A 27548-nucleotide genomic window follows, 5' to 3' on the forward strand; every position below is an offset into this window, starting at 1 on the left:
ACTGACGTCGCTTAAAAGACTTGCTGAGTTGGGCGCTGGCTGCTTGGGCCTGTAATCTTAGCTACTCAGGAGGCTGAGATCTGAGGATGGCCATTGGAAGCTAGCCCGAGCTGATCGCCAATAAGCTACTCAGAAAAAGCTGCAAGTGGTGCTGTGGCTCAAGTGGCAGAGTGCTAGCTTTGAGTACAGTGAGGCTCAGGGACAGTGCCCAGGTCCTGAATAGAAGCCACAGGACACACACACACACACACACACACACACACACACACACACACACACACACACACACACACACACACACACACACCTTCAGAAATAAGTACGGGAATACCGCTTTATGTTTGTTTTGATGCTTGGATTGGGGAGTAATACCTTCATAACAATTTAGTGGTTTCAATTTAACTCCAATTAGTGCTCTGACCTACTCCACGGACAGAATCTAGAATCCTCCATTATACTGACTCTGTCTCTGTTTCTCTCTGTTTCTCTCTCTGTCTCTGTCTCTGCCTCCCCCACCCACCCCCCTCTCCCTGTCTGTCTCCTGGGAATTCCTCATGTGTGTTTTCACCGAGATTAATAGGGGGCCATCAGATAGGGGTAGAACTTGGTGGAGACCTTTGATTAACTTACCTCCAATTGAGAGCCCTCACCTAGAATCCAGAACAGTCTTGAGTATTCACGAATCAATTCGTTACGTGCTGCGTCACGTCGCGCCCAACGGCACCACGGCACGTACGTCGCAGGAATTCACAATCTGTCAGATGACGTGTCGCGCCACGGTTCAGGGATTCATGACTTCTCAGATGACATGTACATAGCAAGACGTCACGATCAGTCTCTCAAGATGCTGTGTTGTCTTGGGTCACGCCACATTGTGCTGCTAGGACACAAATCTCGGCCTTCGTCCCAGAGGAAGTGAACATGGAGCACATCCGGATATAGGCTATCTGGGGTCTCTGAGGCTGACAGCAGGGGGCGATATCTTAAAAGACACCCCCCATCTCTGTTTTTTCTTTTTTTTTCTTTTTTTTAATTTGGTCGTGGGGCCTGAACTCTGGGCCTGGGCGCTGTCCCTCAGCTCTTCAGCTCAAGGCTAGCGCTCTACCACTTGAGCCACAGCGCCACTTCCCCCCATCTCTGTTTTTGAGCCACTGTCTTGTGCAAACTTTGATACGTAACAGAGCACAGAACGCCGAGCACAGGATTTCTCCCTATACTGGAAAGAGTTATATAATATCCAAACCAAGGCTATGCCTATACCTAGGTCAAGCTCATCAGAAGAGACTTAGAGGTTCCACAAACATCAACTTATTGACAATAGAATGCTTACCTTAGGTCCTCAGATCTACTCATGGAATCTATCTTCATCTAGTCGGAATTTTTTCTAAGATGTCTCCTCTGTAAAACTAAGGTCCCACCTAGGGACTTTACTAGGACTCTGTTTCTGGGATCTTTCAGAAAGAAATGAGGTACACCTCAGTCTAAATGACTCTGTCCACTGCCTCAAAACCAGTGGGGTCCTGTAGATCCTGGTAGTACTCCCTCTACTACATATCATCACTTTCTGGGGCCTAAAAGGTCTGGCATCTATGGCCAGGCTTTTGTGCTTCTCTTTTCTTGGGAAGTGGTTATCTGAGTGGCACTGCTTGTCCTCACCTTAACTCTAGTTAGAGCCAAGACTCCTCATGTTGAAGAACAAGGTCACTATTAGATAAGGCCTTCGCCTCCTGGAGACTTCCCAGGAGGAAATGAGGAGCTGTTCAGCCTTGTAGTTCTGCCTGAGGTACCCCAGAGTTAAAGACAGAATCTGAAACCATGTGAAATCCCCTCTTTTGTGGGTTTATCCATCTCTTATTTCTGTCAAAAAAACTCTTCTTGATCCAGGCCTGACCTAGGACTCCATTCTCCCTGACAAGGAATCAGAGCATATAAGAATCTTCTCTTCCTGAGATCTCTAAATGGAAAGTGGGGGGAGGCACATTAGATTAGAGGTATCTTGGTTATGAGAGAGCTAATAACAGAGTTGTAATTGTATGCAACACACTATATTTTTTTCTAAAGTACTGAGGTTTGAATTGAGTCCTTTCTACTCACTCAGCTTGCTTGCTAGGCTGGTGCTCTTGTACTTGATCCACACTCACATCCAACTTTTTACTGTTTATTTTGGGGAAGGAATCTTGTGGACTTTTCTGTGGGCTAGCTTTGACCTGGGATCCTCCATATCTCTTCTGCCCCTTGATTAAATATAAATTATGGTAATGAGTCACTGGCACCTGCCAAGACATCATTGTTCGTGTGTGTGTGTGTGTGTGTGTGTGTGTGTGTATATGCGTGTGCGCACGTGTGTGCGTGCACGTGTATACATGTCCAGTCCTGGGTCTTGAACTCAGGGTCTAGGTGCTGTCCCTGAGCTTTTGTGCTCTATGTTGGTGCTCTACCACTTGAGCCACAACTCTACTTCCAGCTTTTTTGTGAGAGTGGAGATGACTCTCATGGAATTTACTGCCTGGGCTAGCTTCAGACCAAGATCCTTAGATCTCAGTTTCCTAAGTAGCTAGATTACAGGCATGAGCTACTGGTGCCTGACTGGCACCATTCTGTTCAAATAGTCCTCATTTGGAGTCCTCTTTTTATTTTCTCTTGGCTCAACTAAGGTTACCTCCCTTAGGCCAGTATTCTCACTTGGTATGAAGGAAGGATGTCTAGTGTGTTGGTACTTCTTAGAGCATTCTAGGTCTGAGATCAGGCCATTTGTTATGGGATGGGGGTCTCTAAATAATGTATTCAGAGAATACTCAATTTTCTTGCATTAAGTGTTTCTTGAGAATGTCATATCTTGGCAAAAACTGTTCCTTCTCAACTTTGCAGGTATTTGTCCCAGGCCTGATGTGAGATGGGGCTGCTGCCATGCAAGGCATGCTGAGTTCTCAGAGAAAAATGATGCTGATGTATTCTTCATTCCAATAACCAGTATTGAGTGTAAGTATCTCTTAATATGTCTCTATTAATTGGTTCACTTCCTTTGTGCAGAGTTGTTTTTCAAGGTGGCTGTGTGATCTCTGAATTTGGACTCTTTTTCATTGCACACTTGCTTGGACATATTATCCATGTGTATGTGTCTGTTTGCTTTTTTGTTTGTAATATTCACTTATTGTAGCATTTTTTCATTGCTATGGCTAAGAAGCCTAATCCAGTCTTTGGTATAGAATCATTTTTACTGCTTTAGGACACCCTAAGAGGAAGTGATGGGATGCTGACTTTTTTAAAATTAATATTGTTTTATGATACTGTAATATACACTGAGAATTCCCTAAGAAAGTGAATGCTTTGCATAGAATTGAAAAGCAAAGGGAATTAAGAGACACAGGGTCTGCCAAGGCAGAGAAGACTGGAAATCACATTGTGAGCTATAGAACAATTCAGACCAGAGCCTACTCCTAGCTGTCTGTTGTGAATTACTTCATTTTATCAAATTCAAAGACAAAGAAATTTCAACTAAAGAAAATTTTTCTAAAGCAAGAAAAAATATATGCAATGTATCCCCATTAGAAGATGCTGTCCAACATAGTTATGTGATCTCTAAATTTGGATTATTTGTCATTGCATATCTGCTAAGTCATATTATCAATGTATGTTAGTTTGTTTTCTTATTTACTTGTAACCTTCACTTATTGTACCATTTTTCCATAGTGTTAGCTAAGCAGTCTAATCTAATATTTAGGTACAGAATCAATTTTAGTGCTTTAGGTGCATGCTGGCTTTTTATTAATATTGTTAATGATATCATATTGGACACTAAAAATTCCCTATAAGACTGAGTACTTTGAAGAGTATTGAGAAAAAAAGTGAATTAAGGGACACCAGATCAGCTCAAGGCCAGGAGGACTGGAAAGCAGTGTGAGCTATAGAACAATTCAGACTGGGAGCCTAGTTTCAGTTATTTTATTAGTGTATAGTAATTGTAGAATATAATGGGCTGAATGATGTTTTCTTTATCTCATTCCTTAATAGGCTCTCAGGCTGATTCTATGACTAGTCTATAGTGAATAATGCTACAATAAACATGGATGTACAAATATCTCTTTTTTTTGGGGGGGTCCAGTCGTGAGGCCTGAACTCTGGGCCTGGGCACTGTCCCTCAGCTCTTCAGCTCAGGGCTAGCGCTCTATCACTTGAGCCACAGCTCACTTCTGGCTTTTTTTCTTTTTGCTTATGTGGTGCTGAGGAATTGAACCCAGGGCCTCATGCATGCAAGGCAAGTGCTCTACCACTGAGCCACCTTCCCAGCCGTGTACAAGTATCTCTATTGTATGCTGATTGCAATTCCTTTAATTATTCAGGTTTCTTTTGATATCCAAGAGTGGTATAGCAGGATCATGTGATAATTTAATTTTTAGCTCTTTTAGGAAGCATCATACTGATTTCCATAGTGGATAGACTAATTTACATTCCCACCAACAGCGTATATGTGTTCCTCTTCTCTTGCACCTTCTCCAGCATTTGTTATTTTCTGTAGTCTTTTTCTGTTTTGGAGATGCTGGAACTTAAACTCAGTGCCTCACATTTGCTCTACCCTGAGCCATACTTCCAGGTAATGGTGATGAGATGCATTGTGATTGGTTTGAGATAGAATTTCAGTGTAATGTTTTTGTTTTGTTTGATAGAACTGTTGCAGGATATTTGGACAGAGAGTCTAGATACTAAGGCTTTCCAAGAAGCAATGTTTGTGCCAGCACAGACTCAATGGACTTGTGTCCAAAGAGCTGACCTCTGAGAACAAAGGGGAATTGCCTTATATACCTTTACAAGCAGATTGTGTGAGCAAAAAACCAATTCTGTCCCATAGATAGTTACATACTATTGCATTGACTAGCTCTTTCTCAGTGCTATGTATTCCTTTCCAGACACTAAGTACTGTGTGACCATTTCCAGGTTTACTTTCGTTAACGTTCCGTTTCCTGCCACATCATCCCCTCATGTTATTCCCTCCCCCTCTACTGCATTATTCTCTCTTTTGATGCTCAAACTCACCAAGGGTCAATGAGCAGCATCCTGCTTGAGGAATTTGTATTTGAACAGCATCATTTCATGGGCTGCCTTCTTTCTGCAGTGGCCTCCATAATGGCTCTGATAGACTGCAGTACTAAGGAAACTAAGCAGGATAATATTAAGAATGCCCCTAAACAAGGACCATTGCTCCCATCAGGGTCTTGAATCTGTTCAAGGCAGAGAACCATCCTCTAAACAGGTCATTTGGATTTTGGACTCCATCCTTTCCTAGTTTGGATGGGGAAATGGGCAATCTTTCTCATCCTGTCTGTGATTTCTTCTATAACCTTTTCTTGCATCATCAATTTACAAACAACAGTTTCTTAGATTTAATTTTCCACTCACACCTTCATTGGAGGCAATAAGTAGTCTTAGGCTAGGCAGTTTGGGTATATTTGCATTGATATGTTATTTGGCCAGTATATCAAGGGCACTTGCAGGTTCATAAGTTATAATTCTGACTTCTGCCTGGAGGTAAGTAATGCAATTGAGCATATAAATTGGGGTGAGATAGTCACAGGACCCCTCTTCTACACAAGCTGCAGAACTATAATACAGAATGATTCACTCAGGAGGCCACTTATTATCTTTCTAATTTGTGAGACACCCCATTTTTGTCTACTCAATTTTTCTTCATAACTTCTAACATTTTTACACTGTTTGAGAGGGAGCAAGAAGAAGGATGACCATGGGCTGGGTAGGTGGCTTAGTGGTAGAATGCTTGCCTACCATGCACGAAGCCCTGGGTTCTATTCCTCAGTACTACATGAACAGAAAAAAACCAGAAGTGGCGCTGTGGTTCAAGCAGTAGAATGCTAGCCTTGAGCAAAAAGAAGCTCAGGGACAGTGTCAAGGCCCTGAGTTCAAGCCCCAGGACTGGCAAGAAAAATGAAGGATGACTTGATTGTGCCAAGACCTTAACCTGCTGCTGGGTAACAATCCTGCCACTCTATGTCTATAGTTAAATTACTACAGGCATGGAGGTTGGGGGAGTTGGCTAGTGGGTGAGGCTCAGGTTCCACGTTATTTGGAGATTTCCACTATGGGTCTTCTAGGTGGTGTCATGGTAAAACTTTTATCCTAAACAAATCCTCCATTGGAGTAGTGAACTGGCCTTTTGGGCAGGAGATATAGTAATTTCAGATAATAAAAATTTTTTAGGAGTTAGACATTTTCCCCATGATTGGTGGAAGTGGTCTCATTAAAGGGTTCCCATGGGTCCAGCTCTTTAGCTTCTCATGGAAAGTGGTCTTGCAGGTTTGTTACCCCCACAAACATCACATGAAGTGACCTTCAGTTTCTGGGATATGGGCCTGGCCAGCAAGAAGAACAGGTTTTTAGCTTTGATAGAGATAGGAAACCCACCTGCATTTCCTAATAAGAAGAGTAAAAGACTTGATATGAGGAATGCTTATGGGTAATTGTGATGAGTTTGAAGTATAGCAGGGTCATTGGATTTTTTTTTTTTATTTTTGGGTCCGGTTGTGGGCCTGAACTCTGGGCCTGGGTGCTGTCCCTTAGCTCATCAGTTCAAGGCTAGCACACTACCACTTGAGTCACAGCACCACTTCCAGCTTTTTTTTCTGCTTATGTGGGCCTGAGGAATTGAACCCAGGGCCTCATGCATATAAGGCAAGCACTCTACCACTGAGCCACAGTCCCAGCCCTGGGTCATTGTATTTGTACACTTTCCATCAATTTGAATGTCAATTGGGTGTCTGGTCCCCCACTGGGGTTCACTGACATTTAAAATGATAAATTTACAGGGTTACATGTACTAAGAGAGCAATCAGAGGTTGCTGCCCCTTACTGGCATAAGGAATTTGTTGCCAAATTCCCCATTTCACACAGCCCCAATAGAAGCAGTAGACTTCTTCATAAGATGCATAACCAGTCCAGGGATTGGTGTCCTCTAGACACATATATTCGTCATTTAGCCTATAGGTCCTTTTACAGGCTAGCTCCTCACAGTAGCTCCAAATAGTGGTGTTTGCATTTATTGGAGGACACATATCAAAGTATATGGACACAGGCTTGATAGAGTCTCTAACCCTTTGTACAGTTCATAATTTTTCCAATGCTGATAAAATTTTGGACCTCTAACCATTGTTATCGAGGGCAGTATGTGGGGTTGAAACAGATAGGTTGATTACCATGGGAGCACACGCAGTAGGTGGTAAGGTTATGGGTGTACGGGTACATGACCTAGTGACAGTACCTACACAGGAGTAGTGGGGAAAAAAACAGTCTTGGTAACAACATTCTATGCCAGGGTACTGCATATGTACAAATAACAGTCTGAGGTTTAAGGATCCCCTAGGAGAGAATCAATTAGTTTTGACACAAGGAAAACAAGGAAGGGACTCATCCTTAGGGAGTAGAAAGCAGTTCCTCAGGCTTCTTTGTATGTAAATTAATCAGCTTCCAGAATGACTAAAGCAAGGCTGTTGTCTCGCTGCTTGCTGCTCCGGAGTAGCTTGATCTTGGAGGGTCAGCCTGTGGAAGGGCTTGGATGTATCAGAAGGTAACTTTGCATAGTAACCCTGGGTCAGGGATATATTACTACTACTAATAATAACAACAATAACAATAATAATAATTCAAGATAAGCTAGCTTCTTTGGGCTGTGGTAGAACCAGGGAGCAATCTCAGCTACCTTAACTATAGTAGGTATAGACAAAATAACAATGAAAGGGCCCCTCCAATGGGTTTTTTTTTTTTTTTTGTCGGTCGTGGGGCTTGAACTCTGGGCCTGGGCGCTGTCCCTCAGCTCTTCAGCTCAAGGCAAGCGCTCTACCACTTGAGCTACAGCGCCACTTCCGGTTTTCTGGTGGTTTATTGGAGATAGGAGTCTCACGGTCTCTCCTGCCCGGGCTGGCTTTGAACCGCGATCCTCAGATCTCAGCCTCCTGAGTAGCTAGGATTACAGGCCTGAGCCACCAGCGCCTGGCTTCAATGGGTTTTAATGGTTGGACAATCCCATTCCTTCACCTGTGCAATATCCCCTGGTTTGTAAGGGTGCATGAGAGTTGTCAGGCTAATATGAAGATTCTTGCAGACCTAGTCAATGATTTTTGAGAGAGTCCACTCAAGGACCTGTATCTCTTGTCTCAAGGTGAGGTCACCTATCTATTCAAGGTCTCCTTGCATACCCCTGATTAGGTTGAGGATCCATAGAGATCTTCAAAGAGTGAAAGCCTTGAAGACTAGATCGAATCCTTAGTAATGCTATGGGCAATAATGGATCCCAATATAGATGGGATTCCTGATACAGTGTTTCCATTTGTAATTTTAGGGTCCTATTCATATGTCCCACTATCCCCAAACATTGGGAGTGGTAGGTCACATGCAACTTTTCTATGATTCCTAAGCCTTTAGCTACCAGTAGTAGCACTTTAGTTACTCAGACTGCTCCATTATTCGGCTCAATAGCAGATATCCCAAACCAAGGAATGGTTTCCTTTAACAGATACCTAGCCACCTCTTGGGCTGTAGGTTCCTTCATGGAACTGCTTGACAAATGTGGGAGCCAGAGACTTAGGTTTTCCACCATCCCTCTCATAGAAAACTTCCCTTCCTCGTCTTGAACCAACCCTGTTCCTGTGGTGTGCATTGTTGGTATCATTCTGCTAAGGGACACAAGAACACCACCACTGTTAGAATGATTGGGGCCAGTCCTTTTGTGAGGGCTACTTGTTTGGACTCTCAGTCAGCTCTCCAATTTACCCAAACAATTATTTCACCTCCCTTTTGGTGCCCTCAACAGTATATAACTGCCACCTGTTTAGGGACCCATACTGTGTCTAGCAGTTCAAGGATTTCTTGTCCATACTTGATACTTTTCCTCCTGAGTTAAGCAGGCCTCTCTCTTTACAGAGAGTCCCATGGGCACGAATGGTTGTGAAGGCATATTTTGAGTCAATATAGATATTTATCTGTATTCTTGCAGTAAGCTGGACTGCCTATGTAAGGGAAATTTGTCCAGCCTTTTGTGCAGAAGTTCTACCAAGCAGCAGGAGGGCTTGAATGACTGAGTTCAGAGTTATCACCACATGCCTGGCAAAGTGCATGTCGTTCTGGACAAAGCTGCTGCCATCTGTAAAGTATTCAACATCCAGATGGCCAATAGGCTGGTTGGTTTGAGAAAACCTCATCCATACTCTCTAGGCATTCATGCTTTAGGGGGCCTGGATCAATTGGCAATAGGGTAGTTTGGTTTAAAGTCTTAACAACTTCCAGCCAGATGTACAGGTTTTCTCATAGACTACTCTGGTATTTGACTGGGTAGAAGTTGTTCTGTTAGTAATTCCCCTTATAGTCCATGAGAGTCAGTATGGAATGAGGAACCTGGACAGTGAGTTCTTACCCTAGAGTGAGCTTATCTGCTCCCACCACCAGAACAATGGTGGCTGCTAGGGCACACAGGCAAGGTAGCCAGCCTTGGGAAACTGCAGAGAATTCTTTGACAAGTAAGCCATCAGATGGTGACAGAATCCTAGTATCTGAGTGAGGACTTGGACAACTGTTCCCTTTCACTCATGAACATACAAGAAAACAGGCTTCATCAGATTTGGTAGGCTTAAAGCAGGGACATTTGTGAGTGCCCTCCTGATTTCTCTATAGGCTTTCTCTTATGCCTCTTCACATACTAAGGGTTTCCATTCTATCCCCTTTGTGGTTTCATAGAGAGGTTTGGCCAAGAGGGAGTTAAAGATCTAAATTCATCAGGAACCAATGACTCCCTAAAACTTTCTGGTTTGCTGGTGGGTCTTAGAGGCCAGAATGGAACATACAGCGCACTTCCTCTTGAGGTTGAGACTGTGTTGCCTTATGGTGAGTGAAAACAAAGGTATTTAATGTTGTTTTGGCAAATCTGGGAGTTTTTTTCTGAGAACTCTTGAACCCTGCCTCCCATAAAAGAGAAGGAGGCAGGTAAGCTTCTTCCATATAGTCTTTCTGAGTTGGTCCAGCCAATAGGAGGTCATCCACATACTGAAGGACTGTGCAATCATGCTGGTCAGCTGGGAATGCTTGGAGCTTGGATGCTAAAGCAGTTCTAAAGATAGTAGGGGAGTTTTTGAAACCTTGTGGCAACTGAGGCTAGGTTAGCTGTCACTTTCCTCCAGTATTGGAATTTTCCCACTGGAAGGTAAAAATAGGCTGGCTCTGTAGCGTCAGACAGATGAAGAAAAATGAGTCCTTAAGATCTAGGCAAGTAAAAAACTTTGCCTCATCTGTAACAAAGCCTAAAAGCATATAGGGATTCGGGACAATGGGATGCAGGGCAACAGCTGCTGAATAAACTGCTCAGGGTCCCGGAACTAGCCTGAAATCCTCTAGTCTCTGGCTTTGTGACTAGATGATTTCATGTCCAGAACACCATACGGGGTGTTTCAGGATGACTAGCAAGATTGGAGATCCTATATGTTAGGAGTCTGAAAAGGCGTTTTTGAATTCCCACCTGAGCCGTGCAAGGAATGAAATAGTGTTTTTGGCTGATGGGCGTGGGCCTCCCACTTGGGTTCCACAACTACTGGGGGCATGTTTTGGGCCAGACTTGGGGATTATCTTCAGTCCACAAATCTAGGATCTTGAAGGGAAACTCAGAAATCTCAGGAGACCTTCCACCAGGGGCATGGAGCTTCCATTCATCTTCTTGATTGACTAACCATCAGAGTTAGAATTTTTGCCTCAGGTCCTCTCCGTTTGAAGGTTGACATGCCCTCAGAATCAAAGGTAATCTGTGCTTCCAGTTTACATAATAAGTCTCTGCCCATCAAGGCCACAAGGCAATCAGAGATAAAAGAATTCAGGCCTTACCTCATGGCTCCCAAGATTGCATTGTCTAGATTCCAAGAAGGGGCAGCAGGCCCTGTTCCTATAGCCCCAAAAATTGGGCCTACTAGTGGGGTCCCAACTGAATGTTCTGCTCCGATGTCAATGGAGACAGCCTTCTATCTTCATTGGGACCACAGGCTTCTGGTGTCCTGGCGGCCCAGTATAATGGAACCTGATCTGTTCCATTCCTCCGCATAGTCTTCTAGGGCTGCCAGGCTCAGTGTTTTCCTCCCAGGTGTCAGGCTCCCTGCAGGAGGGCTGATACTTGGCCTTTTCGTCATGACTGCAGGGGAGGGGTGGGGGGATCCTGGATGATGTTCTGGGGATTACCTGGCTCATTGGGGGACAATCATTCTTCCAGTTCACATCCTAGCAACAGTAGGCATATTAATGTCACCCTAGTTCCACCCTAGGGCAGGGGCATCCTGGAGAAATTGGTGACTCATAGCTCTGTTTGGTTCAGTCCCCTGGGACCACCTAACCACTCAACAAGGGCTGCACCCATGAGGTCTACTTTCCTTTACATAGTCCTACGGTCCTCCTGTTTTGCTTCCTGATCTTGATTGACAAAAACCTTTGTGGCTATCTTGAAGAGCTGGCTGGCATTCATTCCAGTGAATTATTCTAGTTTCTATAATTTCTACTTTATGTCCCCTTGGGCCTGGCCAACAAAAGAAGCATTAATTTTCTGTTGGTGTTCAGTGGCTAAAGAGGGCACAGGTGAAAGGCCTCACATAACCACTGAGAAATTAGGCTAGGACTCTCATCTGGTTCCTGGAGGGCTGCTGATATTTTGCTTATGTTTATGACCTTCTTTCTTCCTTCTTTCTTGCCTCCTAATAGGGCTTCCCGGTATTGACTCAAGCCACTCACTGATAGTCTCCATAACCATTAGGTCCCTATGGGGGTTCTCCTTGGAGAAAACTGAGCATGAATATTTGCTTGGGCATTGAAATTACCAATGGGGGCATGGTCTTCCGACCATTTTTCCAACCACGTTACAGTGTAATACAGTGTCATGCTTTAGAATAAATAGTGTGTCCGAAGTCGCTGGCAGTTTTTCCAGACGGCTTTATGAGTGTGAATGACAGATTATATTAAATCAATCGGAGACTGAGGTTTTTCTGTGATGTTTCCAGTTTGGGAAGTCTGTGGTTGTGAAGGGTAGTATATGAACGTTTTCCTTGCTCTTTGTATTTGACCCTGCTGCTTAGAATACAGCAGGCTTGAACTGCTCTCAGGGTCATCTATAGGGTGATGGGAGTTTGAGGAGAGGCCCTCATGGGACCTCTTGATTGAATGGAGGTTGTGGACTGGTAGACTTGGAGTGGACATCACAGCCACAGAATTTGGGGGAGTCAAAAGACCGGAGGTTCCAGATGCTTCCAGGCCAGCTTTTACAAGTGTAACTGTCCCTCAGGCTTGTTATCTGATATTCAAGGTTTGAGTGTGGAACTGGGTGCTGGTAGCACATAGGGCAGTGGCGTTTCCTCAGGTTCTTTGGCCAATACAGGCTCTTTTGATTTCTCCCTATACTTGGAACTTGCAACCACTCTGGCCTCTAGAACCTACAGACCTGTTCCAGACAGTATTTCAGTCTTGAGTGTTGGCTGAGGACCAAATTCTGCCAACAATTAATATAGGAAAACTAATTACCCTATAAACTTCATTGATTACAGTCTTGTCTGGTGACCCTTCCATGAGCCATCCTACACCAAAGGCAGGCCAGTCTAATTCACAAAGGTTCCTAAGCTTGCTAGGAGTTAACTGGACTCCGTAGTTTCATTAAATCCCTTCTTACATTTTTTAAGCATATACCACCCACTTCTTCCCAGTACCAGATGTCAAGATAGAAAAGGAGGGGTAGGGGTTTTGAAGGGAAGGTAAGGGGTCCTCGTCCCTGGCAGAACAATATGTGCCCTTTATTGGTAATCTGGACATGGTTGCCTGGCAAAGAACTGTACTACACAGGGTACTCACTTCCTAGTCAGGCTACATCTGACTAGGAAGAGGTAACCTGGCTATTAATCTAATCTTGTTGTTACAATTAAGGTATGTATACATTCATTGTATGCAGTCTTATGTAATAATAGTTGGCCAGATGCCATTTTTTTGTGAGATGGGGTATAAAGAGCCACCATTGATCAACACTGTTGGAAGGGTTACTGGTGATCAGAATATAGACATTGTGCTTCTCTTGGACAGAATAAACCCATGAACGGAGTATGCTACTATGCTTGAGAATGGGTCCCAGACAGTGATTGCCACTAATACATCATTGTAATCTTTTTTCACACCTCACTTTATTTTGGTAATATTATTGTTCCAGCCACATATTAAAAACCCAGTATTTGACCACAAAGTTTTTTAAAAAAATAAAACAATTGTTTGTGATACATTTGCAATAATGAGGCTGTCTAAGGAAGGCCTCAGACTAGGAGGAGTGAAACTGTAGATTTTGACTTAGACCAGGAGTATAGTCTATGTTGTTATTTACCAGCTGTGTAAACTGTGTAAGTTATCAAACTCTTTGAACCTCAGGCTCTGCATCTATGTTTCGATAAGCCCAATTTGTTAGACTGGTAGAGGGAGTATAATGATGGAATGCACTTGGCATACTGACATATATTGGAACACTTCCTTCTGCTGTACTTTATAGCCAATGATTTTACTTCCCTGAGAAGATATCTTCTTCCTATGAAGATGATAGCAGAAGGCTCACCTGATAGCCTGACTAGAAGCCTTCTAGGGCTGATTCCAAAAGGCAAAGCATGACATTTTTTTCTCCTTCTATTCAAATATACCTAGTCACTTTTATTCTTCCCAAGTTCTCTGATTAGACTCTTGTCAGAACTCAGGGCTCCCTTCCTTTTTAACTTGTGGTATCTCTTTGTAGTGAGTTCTGTACCTCCCCGATAATCCACAGGAAGAAGTGAGGTTGGCCTTTTCTAGCTATACACTTAGTGGACTTACAAGAATGAAGGCTGTGACAGACATATTGGGAACTTATGATGGGTGATTTCATACAGGATATCAATTCATTGTCCCAAAATCTAACTTCCAGGCACTCTTGGGTGACCATGCTAAAGGAAGACCCCTACTTTCTTGTTATCCCTGAGTGAGAACTGATAGGCACCTTTGCTTAACATTTCTGTCTGGGGTCTCTAAAGAATGGCAATTGGGAGGATTTTATATGCCTCTCACTGATATTATACTTCACTTTCTTTAGTGTCCTCCATCTGAATCCTGGAAAAACTTAAAATTCTCCGACTTGACTTGAAGCCTATTTCCTCATTCTAAGGTTCCTAAATCCCTGACACCCCCTAGGAAGAAGTAACTTCTGCGTTCACAACTATTAAAGCTCCCGCTAGGGAAATAGCAGTGGACGGAATCTTTGTTGCTCCCACAATGGTGGGAGCATGAGTCTCACCTTCACCCCTAGTACAAACTGGAAGTACACTCTCTGCTGATCTGATGTTGCCCACTTTGTCAACGTTAGCTTGGTTTGACTTAGAAGTTAGCATGAGTCACTAGGCCACCATATTGATGTCTCTCAGAGTCCTGGGAATTTCTTGTCTTTGAGACTATTCCTCTTTCAGCAACTGAGAGGCAACAGCTTGAAATATTTGCCTGTGGCAATTGGGAATTTTGAAGGATACTTATCTTCTCTGCTCAATATTCACTTTTTGGTTGGTACTAATGGAATTTGGATATCTATGTCCTAACTATGTCTGACATCATATTATTTTAGCCTTAATGCTTTTATTCCTAAGAAATATTAGGACTCCTTTCTCTTTGGATATGATGATTCTACCCTAAGGAGAATACCTATCCAGTATCTGGGTTTGAACTTAGGGCCTTACACTGTGTGTGTGTGTGTGTGTCTATCTGTCTGTCTGTCTGTCTGTGTCTGTGTGTTTGTATGTTTGGTCCTGGAGCTTGAACTCTATGATTGGGAACTCACTGTCCATGAGATTTTTTTTTTTTGCTCAAGGATAGTAGTGCTGAAGTACAGCTTCACTTCCAGTTGTTTGGTAGTTAATTGGAGATAAGTCTGAAGACTTTCCTGTCTAGGTTCAAATTGTGATCCTCAGATCTCAGCCTTTTGAGAAGCTAGAATTACAGGCCCAAGCCATCAATACTCAGCCATGGCCTTGCACTCTGGATTGGCTTTTCTGTCATGGTTGCACTCTACAACTTGAGCCACATTTCACCTGGCTTTTCCTTGGTATTGGAGATGGAGTCTTGAAGACTGTTCTGCCTCATATGACTTTGATCCAAGATCCTTCATGTCTCAGCATCCTAAATAGCTGGATCATAGGCATGAACCACAAGTGCATGGCCTCTTGCTCTTATAACTGTCATAAACCTGAAGAATATTTGAGGAGATGCATAGACTGACAGTTGTCTCAAACTACCTGTTTCTCAGACTATGTGGGACTGGTCTCTCTGTGACATGCTCCATATTCTGGGGGTGTTAATCTTCCCAGACCAACTACATAAACATGTAATGTTGGCATCTCAAAGATTTATCTTGGTTCTGTCTCTGGCATTAAATAATTTCAGGGAAATGTCTATTCCTGCACATTCTAGAGTAATTTCTCCTCTTCAAACCTTGTAGAGAATGGATCTCTGTCCTAGAAGTGATGTGAGAGGATGTTGTAACACAGGGCAGGGGCACAACATAAGCTGAGGTTATATAGTACTGTAAATGTAAACAATCATTCTATCACTGAATTCTCTTTCATTGTTTATGCTTTTCAATTACTTTTTGTAATCTTATTGCTCCAGTTTATGCAGTCCACTAAAATATTTGTGGCACAAGGCCATTTTTTTTAATCTATTAAAACAGATGTTGGAGTGCTAAGGGGAAAAAACCTAAAAGACAAGAGTATAGCCTCAATTTAGGATTAGTGTGGGCTCTAGTTAAAGAGTCCAGTCTCAATCCTACCACATTGCTAGCCATCTGAACTTTGGCACATTACCAAACTCTGTAAGCCTCAAGCTCTCCATTGAGAAGTAAGTTTGACAGAATTTACCTGTAGGATTAGGAAGATATCTAATGTATACAAAAGTACCTGTGGTAGTATCCGTCTTGTGTAGATACTACAACCTGACACTTGCTAATATGATTATCTTTACCTGAGATGTTATCATCCATGTCTGTAGGATTGAAAAACTTTATCATCCAGGAGATGTCACAGAATATGCAGAATCCTAAGACAAAAATATACAAAAAAACAGAAAATGTTTTTCCCTAGTTTTTCTGTTTGACAAGGAAAACTATGTAATCTTTTCTCTTTGTCCCCACTTTACCCTGTTTTTTACCTTCTTATGAAATAGAGTATTCCACTCTTTTTCACATTGATAGATTTTTCTATATTCTGTCACTGCAAGAGCAGATGCTAAGTCTCTTTTGACTAAACATCCCCAGAACAAAGCTTGAACACTCCCCAAGAAGGAGATGTTTGGCTAAAATGTAAGCCATGAGTAAGAAATGTAATTTCTATGGTTCATTTTTTCATATATTCCTGAATAAAATCAGCATTATCTATGTATATGTCTGTCTGTTATATGTTTGACAAGAAAGACTAAGTAGAGTAAAGCAAAAACAAGAGCTAAATGTTTTCCTTTATCTTCTGCTTATTGTGGGTCTTTCATGTTTCCAAGAATCTCCATCTTCCAATGAGGCTAGCTTTCTTTTTATCACCAAAGCTCATTAATAAATTCAAATCTTTATTTCAAAACAAATGCACACACACACACACACACACACAACAAAACACCTAACACTATGCTTGCCAAACATTAATAAATGTGAACCGTTAACATTTACTATATCTATTCTGACTCTCAAGCATTGAACACCAGTTGAAAAATGTAAAACAAAAATATTTATCAATGACTTACTAATTTGTAACATGAACAAAAATTAGCAGGCCTTTCAATTAAAAAAACCGTGAAGACTCTATCTCAGATATCACTAAGAAGAGTTCTTGGACTTGACCTTACGACGTGATTTGGCTTTAGCACTGGTGCCATGGCTGGTTGTCGTTTCAATTTGAACTCTTTCTTCCTCTTCTCTCAAAGCCTCTTCATAATGGGCTGGAAAAATAGTGGGATCAGCTTCATTAACTCTGGCTAAAAACTCCATGATTTTCATCTTGTTGGCTTTAACATGGGCTCTGGGACCCCACAGGAACTCATAGCGAGGAGGATCACTGTTGGGCACCTGACGGTACTCCAGATATTGCTCTTGCACTAGATCATGCGTGATGAGCTTCCTGGTATCTCCAAAGATGAAGTGATCACAACCATCATAGACTCCTAAGGTATTCAGGAATTCCCAGATCTCCTCTTCTGTGGTGCAGTTGTCATTTAAGAAGATCACACCCAGCAGAGGTGTCAGAAGCCCGGTTCTGGGAAAACCCAAGTCACCGATGAGATTCTCATTGTTGCTGAGGTCGAGCTTGTTTTCTAGGGTATAGGAGTTACCCTTAGGCTTGACTTCCTTCAACTCAAGACCAAAGACCAGATCTATGCGATCAGAAGCTCTCTTGAGGATCTCAGGGAAGTGCTCTTTGAACCTTTTATTGACTATTTTTATCATCTCCCCTTTCAGAATGGGCTCTTTCATCTTATACTTGAGCAGCAGGTATTGCATCACCAGCCCTGACTTCCTCATTAGCAGATCTTTCCATCCTCTATCCCTGGCCACTGCAGCCTTAGAGGTATGCTCACCTTCTGCCCCTCTGCTCCTGCTACCTTTACCAGACTTTTTGGGTAAAATGCCTACAGCAGCCACAGCGTTGGGTGGAGCTTGCTGATACTTTTGGGAAAAGCCAGTGGCTGAGGTGCCTGAAGCAGCATCACCGGAGCAAGAGGTAGCCATTTCTTCCTCTGCTGTAGTGGCCTGAGCATCTTCAAAATTCTGAGGAGGCCCATCTCGGGTTTGGCGCCGTTTCTCACGAGAACGGAGTTTACTCTTCTGTCCCCGGGGCATGATGGCTGTGGTCAGGGCCAGAAAAAAAAAGTGTGAATAGCAAGGAAGTTGCCTGGGATAGCTGCAAAGGCAAACTGAGAATCTATGAGGACCTACAGTAAGGAGAGACCTCTTGGCCTTAATGAAACTCTTCCCCCAATCCTCCATGCAGGTCTGCATGAAAGCAATGCTCTATCTAGAATCCATGGGGCTTCTATTCTCCTGGTCATCCTGTCTCCTAAGACTCCCCCCTAGAAACTATGAAGCCATTTTGACCTTGCCTTGAATTACTAAGGCCACAGCAGGCACTGAGGCCCCTGTGACACTGAGACCTTGTTAGTTCTCTGGATTACCTTATCAACTCGTAGCTTCACCTGAGCTATTCTCAATTGACAGCTTAAGGCTTTCTGTCACTCATGAGAAGGAAAACTTCTGGGAGCTTCAATCCACTTCCCAGCAGGGGGCAGACAGTGTTGGGAATTCAGTGGACATTAAGTCCTTTCTGTCTTGGGCTCACTGAAGGTCTTTAGGCCTTCTTCAGCACCTTATATTGGCTTCATGTCAGGTTTAGCACCACCCCTTTGACTCACTGTTGCTATATTTTCAAAATAAGGCTTTTTCCCTTAGGGCTAAAATAAAGGTCTTTATTCTTTCTTTTTTTCCCCTTTGGTTTATTCCCTATTGTCACTGTTTTTTATTTCTGTACCCTTTGTCTTGTATACAAGTTTAGATGATTTGGGGAAGGGAAAGAGAATCACAGAAATGGTAGGACAAAGGGTGAAACAAGCAACAGGGATACTCACTAGACACTATTTTGGAAATGAACTTTACAGCACGGGGTGGGGGAGAGGTAAAGTGGGAGAAAATGAGGGAGGGAGTAACACTGTTCAAAAAGAAATGTACTCATTATCTGACTTATGTAACTAACCCCTTTGTACATAACCTTTACAATAAAATTTAAATTAAAAAGGGGGTAAGGATTGTAACAGTGAGATGCACAAGATATTATCTTGAAAATGAACTTTACTAACTACTGGGGAGGGAAGGTGGAATTGGAGAAGTGGGGAGGGAAGGGATGGCAGGAGAAAAACAAAGGAGGGAGTAACAATGCTCCATAGGAAATGTACTCATTACCTTACTCATGTAACTGGAACCCCTCTGTATAGTATCTTTACAATAAAAAATTTTTTTAAAGAAAACAAAAGAAAAATTTAAAAATGCTGTGACAAAAAAAGAGGTAAGGGAGATATTCAAAGTGACAGTCTTTTCTTAAGCTTTTTGGGGCTCAAAATGCCTGGAAACAGTGACTGGTAATCAATCATGTCCAAATATCACAGTAGGAGTGGGGAGCTAAGTGGTTCCTTTATTCTGGAACAGGTCCCCTCATCATCCCTCAGTGTCACATACTTGACATCTCTTAAGAACCAGATCCCTTTGTTTAACTGGGCATATTCTAATAGGCCAAGCCTTTCCCTTCTGAGACAACCTGCTAAGGAAATGAGAGTCCATCCCAGCTTGTCACCTCTGTCATGAGTTTCTTAATGCTAACAGCAGATGTGTACCTCCGATACAAGGTTTAACGTCTTTAGACCCTGGAGGTTAAGTCAAGTCCCATCCCCTCCCCTCTCCTTCCCTCCTCTCCCCTCTTCATAGTACTGGGAATGAATGAATGACAGGCCTGTGCTTTCTAGGCAAACCTTTCTATCACTGAGCCACATCCTTAACACACTCTTTTTATTTAAGTACTGGAGATCTAACCCAGGGCTTGGCTTGTCATTGAGCCACATGCCCAGCCTTCGTGTGTGTGTGTGTGTGTGTGTGTGTGTGTGTGTGTGTGTGTGTGTGTGTGTGTGTGTGTGTGTGTGTGTGTGTGTGTGTGTGTGTGTGTGTGTGTGTGTGTGTGTGTGTGTGTGTGTGTGTGTGTGTGTGTGTGTGTGTGTGTGTGGTATGGTGATTGAACCAGGGCCTCCTCCATGTTGGCTAGCATTCCACCACACATATCTAGACTCCTTTTATGTGGAGGTATGCTAGGAAAGCTCTCTACCACTAAACCATATCCACAATACATTTTTCCAATTGTTAAAAAAAAATCCAAGGGCACATTCATGCTAGACCAGACCTCTACTACTGCCACGAAGATGAATCCTTAGCCTTATATATCAATCAATCAATTTAATTTGCTGTATGAGGATGGAGCATATGTTAGAAAAGTCTGAACCATATCAGTTGCCTTTCTTTGTTGGGTGGGGGGAGATGCTGTAGTTTGTACCAGGGCCTTGGGTATGGTAGGCATGGGCTCCAGATCCAAAGGCTCCAAAAGATTGCTAGTTTTGCTGGACTGAGTATTGAAAACATGACCTGGTATGTGCTAGGAAAGATTCAAACACTAAACCACATCTCTAGCACCTCCAAGTTATGTTTGTTTGTTTGTAGCTGAGAGTAGAGCCTGGGACCTGTTATGAGACAGGCAAGTGTCTTACCACTGAGCCATATCTTTGGCCCCTTTTCATTTGTGGTACTGGGGATTGGACCTAGGGCCTGGTACATGCTTGTAAGCACTCTACACCAATGAGGGACATTCCCAGAATCTTTTATTTGTGGAGATGGAGATTAAACTGAAACCTGGCAGATAGTGAACAAAGGCTCTGCTCTTTTAGCCTTACCCCAGACCTTTTTATGAAGTGGTGAAGCTTGAACCAAGGGCTTGGCACATGCTGGGTAAGTGCGCTATGATGGGGCTACACTCCTGGTTCTTTCCTGAGGGACTGGAAGTAGAAGGTGCTGGAGAATAAATCTAGGGCCTGGTTTAAGCTATGCAAGCACTCTTATTACTGAGCTGCTCCCCAAATGATTTTTGGTGGCAAGTATACTGAAGAATGTACTCAAGAATTAGAGTCAGGGGTTGGTGGTTCACATTTGTAATCCTAGCTACTCAAGAGGCTAAGCATAACAGTTTAAAGCCAACCCAGGCAAGAAAGGCTGTGAGACCTTTATCTCCAATTAAACACCAGAAAACGGGCAGTGAAGCTGTGGTTCAAAGTGGTAAAGTACTAGCCTTGAGCAAAAAGAGCTCAGGAACAGTGCTCAGCCCTGAGTTCAAGCCCCATGACTGACAAAAAGAAAGCAGAAATAATCATAGCATATGCTAGGCAAGTGTTCTACCACTGAGCAGCATACGTAGCCCTTTAGGTGTGAGATGGATGCTACAGATTGGATCCAAGGCTAGCAAATTAGATAAGACCACAACAACTGAGCCATATTCCCAGTACTTTTTAATTTTGCAGTGGTGGGGATTGAACCCAGAGCATGGAACATACTAAAAGTAGGAGCACTACTATTGGGCAATACTCCCAACCTTTGTTTTTTTGGGTGGGGAGATACTAGAGTGTGAACCATGCCCAAAGACATCATTATTATTAGTGTGGTACTGTTGGTGTATTGCTGTGATGGAGACCTGGCCTACGTAAAGCAAACACTGAGTTAAATTCCCTCCTCCCTTTTCTTAGATGTTAAGGAAACAAAACAAGTCATGGCACATGTTAGGCAAACCTCTACAACTGAACCACATTCCCAGCCTTTATGTAGTGGTTATGATTGGACCTTGCATCCAGTGCATGCTAGACCAGCACTTAACCTTGAGTTAAATCCACAGCCCACACTTTTCCTTTAGGTGCTAGAGATTGAACCTACAACCTAGCAAGCATACTAGTAATTTACATCCATGCCTTGTCTATTGGGCTGTGAGATGCTTGAAACTAGATCTATGCCCTAGGGCTTGGTAGGCAAGGCTAACACACTCCCAGGTTGTTTTTCTTTTTCCAGTGATGAATATTGAAACAGGGCTTGTAGATGCTGGCATGTACTCAATCACTGAGACTTACCCACAGTATCTCCCTCCTCAACAAAATGAACCAGAATTCTGTTCACTGGTATATTAAGCACTACAAAAGGCACTGGTTAAATGGTAGAGCCCTGGTCTAGCATGTGCCAGGTTTACGTTTAATCCCTAGCACCACACTCACGCACGCACACACACACACACACAAAATACACACATAAAAACAATGCTATGAATGTTGCTTAGTGATAAGATACTTGCCCAGAATACTAAGGCCCTGGATCAAATCCAAAGGATCTTCAGAGAAACAAGAGGGTTTCTGGGGATGAGAATCAACAGAAGAAACATATTTCTATCACAGTATCCTTCAATCACATAAAAGTGTTAGAGATGTGGGTATTTTCTTGTGTGTGTGTGTGTATGTATGTGTGTGTGTGAGGGGGGGAGGGAGGGGGGGAGGGAGAGAGAGAGGGAGGGAGGGAGGGAGAGGGGGAGGAAGAGGGAGAAAAAGGAGAGAAAGGGAGAGGGGGGGGGAGAGAGAGAGAGTGTGTGTGTGTGTGTGTGTGTCTTGGGACTTTAACTCAGAGCCTAAGCACTGTCTCTGAGCTTTTTTGCTCAAGTACTCTACTACTTGAGTGAAGCATAGCTCCACTTCCAAATTTTTGATAGTTAACTGGAGATAAAGAGTCTCACAGACTTTCCTGCCAGGGCTGGCTTCGAAATGGGATCCTCAGATCTCACTCCTCACTTCAGATTACAAGTGTGAGCCATCAGCGCCTGGCTAGGAGTCCCTATTTTCCATCCATACCACTGTGACAATGGGAGGTGATGGCTTTTATTTACAAGTATAGTTGTAGAGGTGGGAGGGAAGGGATGGTAGTAGAAAAACAAAGGAGGAGACAACAATGCTTGATAAGAAAGATACTCATTACCTTGCTCATGTAACTGCAACCCCTCCTCTGTACAGTATTCTCACAATTAAAAACTTAATTTTTTAAAAAATAAAAATACCACATATTTAAGAGTAAAGCTCCTACCTCACAAGTGCCAGCTCCTGGGTTCAATCTCCACCACTACAAAATAAAAATAAATAAATAAACAAAAATAGATTCATACATACATATATACATAAGTCAGGGGTATATGTTTCAACATCAGGGATCTGTAATATTACCAGGCCTTTTGGATAATCTCTGGCACTCAAATGGCTGATTTATGTCACAGTAGCAGGACACTTGCCTGTCATATGCCAATGCCTGCGTTCAATCCTATTCCCACACAAAAAGCGCATAAGAGCTCATTGGTATAATGCTGGAGTAGCATGTGACAAGCCCTAATTTCAATCCCTAGTTCCCTAGATTTGACTCAGTGCTAAGAATATTTGATTAAGAGAACCTACTAGGTTCTCTTATTAATGCCCAGAATAGAAAAAATTCAAATATTCCTATACCTGGAAAGGGGAACTGGGGAACAAAAGAAAAACTGTGGAAGCTACTAAGGGACTGAGTATTAACCTATCATGTATTAGGCTATTTTCATTCCTCATAATTATCAAATATGTTATGTATGGACCCCTTTCATATCATTCATTGTGCCATAACCAACTCTGTAGCAGTTCCCAACCTAAAAACCAAGAGCTACTAAGGTTTTCTGGTACTAGAGCTCCTGCCCCCATATACCAGACTCTGGATTCCATCTCCAACACGATGTAACAAAAATAATTCTGAGGCCTGTCTGAAGTTATAGAGCCCTTGCCTAGCCTTTGCCAATCACATCTCATACTGAAAAATAAATAAAGAAATACATACATAAACACAATAAGTTTTAGAAAAGTTTCTCCATGTCAAGGAGCCTGGCAGGCACTTGTTCCACTTTCTGGCTAAAGAAAAAGAAGTGCTGAGTAACATAACTCAGTCAGAGAACTCTTTCTTACTATTTTCCACTCTGGGTTAAAATCCCATCACTACAAAAAAGGGGGGAAAAGGGGCTGATGGAATAATTGGCGCACTGGTGAAGTACTAGCATATCATATCCCAGGTACTGTTTTAAAATCCCATTTAAAACCTGGAAGATTGGCACCTTCTGTGACTATGCACTCAAGAAACCATTCTCTAGCTCCTCACCACCAATAAACAAAGTGTAAGTATTTGACTCAGTGCTATACCATTACCTAGGTAGGTTATGGGTTCATTCATTCTCTAGCAACTAAAGAAATATTGAGAATATCTTTTTTTTTTTGTCAGTCATGGGGCTTGAACTTTGGGTCTGGGTGTTGTCCCTGTGCTATTCAGCTCAAGGCTAATGCTCTACTACTTGAGTCACAGAGCTACTTCCAGTGTTCTGGTGGTTACTTGGAGATAAGAGTCTAAGGGACTTTCCTGCCAGGGCTGGCTTTGAACCATGATCCTGAGATCTCAGCCTCCTGAGTACCTAGGATTACTGGTGTGAGTTACCAGTGCCTGGAGATAATATCTTTAAAAAAAAAGAGTTTGGGATATATTATACTCTTATCTAGTGTTCAGTAAGCCCCAAATTCAAAGATGAAGACACCATTTTCAATCTTTATAAAGAATGGGCAGGAGGCAGATTCTGGTGTCCCCTGCCCCATTTTTTGTACTGTTAGACTCAGAAAAATTGCATTTGAGAAAAGCATTGTACCACTGAGCCATATGTCTAGGTTTGTGATTTTACTGATGCTGGCAGTCAAACTCAATCCTGGATCATGGTATTGAAGTACTACCACTTGAGCCACTCCATTTAGGCTTTCTGGGCACACCTGTGCATGCATGAGTGCATGCGTGTGTATGTGGGGTTGGGGATTTAACCCAGGGCCTGTAACATGCTAGACCAGCACTGCAGCAACTTGGGCTTTTTTGTTAAATGGAGATAAGATTGTCATAGACATCTCTGCCTGGTCTGCCTTTGAACTTCCACACTTAGATCTCAGCCTCCTGAGTAGCTAGAATTACAGTTTTGAGCCACTGGCATCTGGCTGTGCTGGTGGATTTTGAACACAGTACTTTGCAAGAGTATGCCTCCTCCCCCAGTAGATATTTTGAGGTACTGAGGATTGAATCCAGGGTCTGGTGTATAATAGATAAACATTCACCACTCAGATATATTGCCAAGGTATTATTATTATTATTAATTACTATGCTAGAGGAGGGTAAAACTGGGAAATTGGGAAGGGGTGACATTGTCCAAAAAGAAATATACTCACTACCTGACTTAGGTAACTGTAACCCCTCTGTATAAACACTTTATAATACATTTTTATTTAAAAAATTTTATTGTCAAGGTGATGTACAGAGGGGTTACAGTTACCTAAGTCAGGTAGTGAGTACATTTCTTGTCAAACTTGTTACCCCTCCCTCATTTTTCAATATGTTTTTTAAATTTAATTTTATTGTCAAGGTGAGGTACAAAGGGTTACAGTTACATATGTAAGGTAGTGAGTCTATTTCTTGTCAAACAATCTTAACTCCTCCCTCATTTACTCCTATTTTCTCTCCCCTGCAATGCCCCTCCCCTCAATGCCCCCCCCAAGTTGTAAAGTTCCTTTCCAACATACTGTCTTGTATTACTGTTGCATTGGTTTACCCTTTGTCCTTTGTTTCACCATTTTGCTGTTCCTGTTCCCTTCCCTAATTCAGATAATGAAACCTTGGGTTTGATTCCTCAGTATCACATAAACAGAAAAAGCCGGAAGTGGCCCTGTGGTTCAGGTGGTAGAGCTCTAGCCATGAGCACGGAGAGGTTCAGGAACAGAGCTCAGGCCCCAAGTTCAAGCTTCAGTACCATCATGAAAAAAAAAAAAACAATTTTTAAAAAATAAAAAAAATTGTGGTAGGGATTCTATTTATGGCCTTTTGTGAACTAGGCATATGATGTTGTAACTGAATTATATCCCCTGCCTTTTTGGATTTTTTTTGTGTCCTACAATTGAACCTAGCATTTTTTTGCACGTGAGAAAAGAACCCAGCACCAATCCACATCCCCAGCCCTGTTTATTTTATTTTATTTATTTTTTTTGGTGGGTCATGGGGCTTGAACTCTGGGTCTGGGCACTGTCCCTCAGCTTTTTTTTTTTTTTGGTCCGGTCGTGGGGCCTGAACTCTGGGCCTGGGCGCTGTCACTCAGCTCTTCAGCTCAAGGCTAGCGCTCTACCATTTGAGCCACAGTGCCACTTCCGGCTTTTTTCTTTTTGCTTATGTGGTGCTGAGGAATCGAACCCAGGGCCTCAGGCATGTAAGGCAAGCGCTCTACCACTGAGCCACCTTCCCAGCCCCGAGCTCTTTAGCTCAAAGTGAGCACTCTACCACTGGAGCCACAGTGCCAATTCCAGTTTTCTAGTAGTTTATTGGAGTTAAGAGTCTCACAGACGTTCCTGCCCGGGCTGGCTTTGAACTGTGATCCTCAGATCTCAGCCTCCTGAGTAGCTAGGATTATAGGCGTGAGCCACCAGCGCCCGGCTGTTTTGTTTTGTTTTTTTTGCTGTCTGCAATCAAATCTCAACCTGACTCATTCTAGCTAAGTGCTTTACCTAACACTTAAGCTATGCATGCCTTCTTGCCATTTCTTTTTCTTGTTCTTTTACTCTCTTTTTTCTCTTTCTTTGGGCTAGGGATTGAACCCAGGGCCAGGCATGCAATAGCATTCTCAGCCACCTATTTTTTGTACTAGTAGGCACTGTACTTAGGTCCTGACATTTGCTACAATGATTTCTTTTCTCTTACCAACTCTCCCAGCCCCTCCCTTCTCCCCCTCCCCTCCCCTCCCCCTCCCTTCCACTCCCCCTCCCCCTCCCCTCCACCCTTCCCCCTCCCCTCCACCCTTCCCCCTCCCCTCCACCCCCTCCCCCTCCCCCTTCCTTCCACCCCATCCCCCTCCCCTCCACCCCCTCCCCCTCCCCTTCCTTCCACCCCCCTCCCCCTCCCCTCCACCCCCTCCCCCTCCCCCTTCCTTCCACCCCATCCCCCTCCCCTCCCCCCTCCCCCTCCCCCTTCCTTCCACCCCCATCCCCCTCCCCTCCCCCCTCCCCCTCCCCCTTCCTTCCACCCCCCATCCCCCTCCCTTCCCCCCCCCCCCCCGCATCCCCCATTCCCCACCCCCCCCTCCCGCACTCAGATGGAATGCAAAAAAAATTCCCCAAGGCCCGAAAATTCAGGAACAGAACTTACCACTGAACTGCACGCATATTTTTTTTTGTTTTGTTATTTACTTATTTAGTAGTGCAAAGGACTGAATGTGGTTCCTCGAATATGTTAGCAAATCGGTGTATCAGGAAGAAATAGCCCCCGCCACGTTTTTTTTTTCAAGGATTTTGTTTTTTAAAATCAGATTTTGCTATGTAGCTCAGCAAAATAGAATTGTGAGTATCTTACCTTCTCCAGTAACTAGGATTTAAAATCTGCGCCACCATGCCCAGCTTCAAAAGCATGGTCTCCGCCATTTTAAAAATGTGTTCAGGCCAACTCCCCACCCCCTTGCCACGAAGAATTTCTCCCAGGAGATGGAACCAAGTGGAGGCGCTTTTCCTTATCAGAGGCAATGGGGAATGATCTCCAGAAAACATATTAAGGATCCTACCTTAACTCAAGCGAACTTCTAGGATTCAGAATTATTTCCTTGACCAGACCTTGCGCCGATCGCTCCCTTCCCCTCCAGCCTTCTTGGAGGAAGTGAAGGGGAACCACATCCGGCGGCAAAAGGCTGTTTGGGGTCTCTAAGGCTGGCAGCAGGGGCGAAGTCTTAAAGGCCGCCCCCCCCCCCTCCGCTGTTTTGTTGTCTGGTGGTTGCTAGTTAGCAGAGCCTTAAATTTCTCCCTGTTCCAACAGGAGT

The 27548-nt window shown here is 43.3% G+C and overlaps 1 protein-coding gene and 1 long non-coding RNA gene across 2 annotated transcripts in view; one reads left to right on the forward strand and one right to left on the reverse strand.

The window, feature by feature from the left end:
* Nucleotides 1–27548, forward strand: part of LOC138840423 (uncharacterized) — a 96815-nt gene that overhangs the window by 14433 nt on the left and 54834 nt on the right. The window contains exon 2 of the long non-coding RNA XR_011376078.1: nucleotides 2869–2979. This is a non-coding gene — a long non-coding RNA (uncharacterized lncRNA). The remainder of the gene's footprint in view (nucleotides 1–2868; nucleotides 2980–27548) is intronic.
* On the reverse strand, nucleotides 16655–27379 carry LOC138839691 (melanoma-associated antigen B2-like). The gene is made up of 3 exons (XM_070039267.1): nucleotides 27297–27379; nucleotides 22745–22780; nucleotides 16655–17895 (listed from the first exon to the last, which is right to left on the reverse strand). The coding sequence occupies exon 3, from the start codon at nucleotides 17888–17890 to the stop codon at nucleotides 16871–16873; it is 1020 nt and encodes a 339-aa protein (XP_069895368.1). The 5' UTR covers nucleotides 17891–17895; nucleotides 22745–22780; nucleotides 27297–27379; the 3' UTR covers nucleotides 16655–16870.

Source organism: Dipodomys merriami, unplaced genomic scaffold, assembly GCF_024711535.1.
Source record: "Dipodomys merriami isolate MVZ:Mamm:240054 unplaced genomic scaffold, mDipMer1.0.p SCAF_3, whole genome shotgun sequence".
In the NCBI taxonomy this organism is placed as follows: Eukaryota; Metazoa; Chordata; class Mammalia; order Rodentia; family Heteromyidae; genus Dipodomys; species Dipodomys merriami.

Excerpts from the sequence above, each read along its gene's own strand:
- LOC138839691 (XM_070039267.1), bottom strand. The coding sequence starts at position 17,890 with ATGCCCCGGGGACAGAAGAGTAAACTCCGTTCTCGTGAGAAACGGCGC.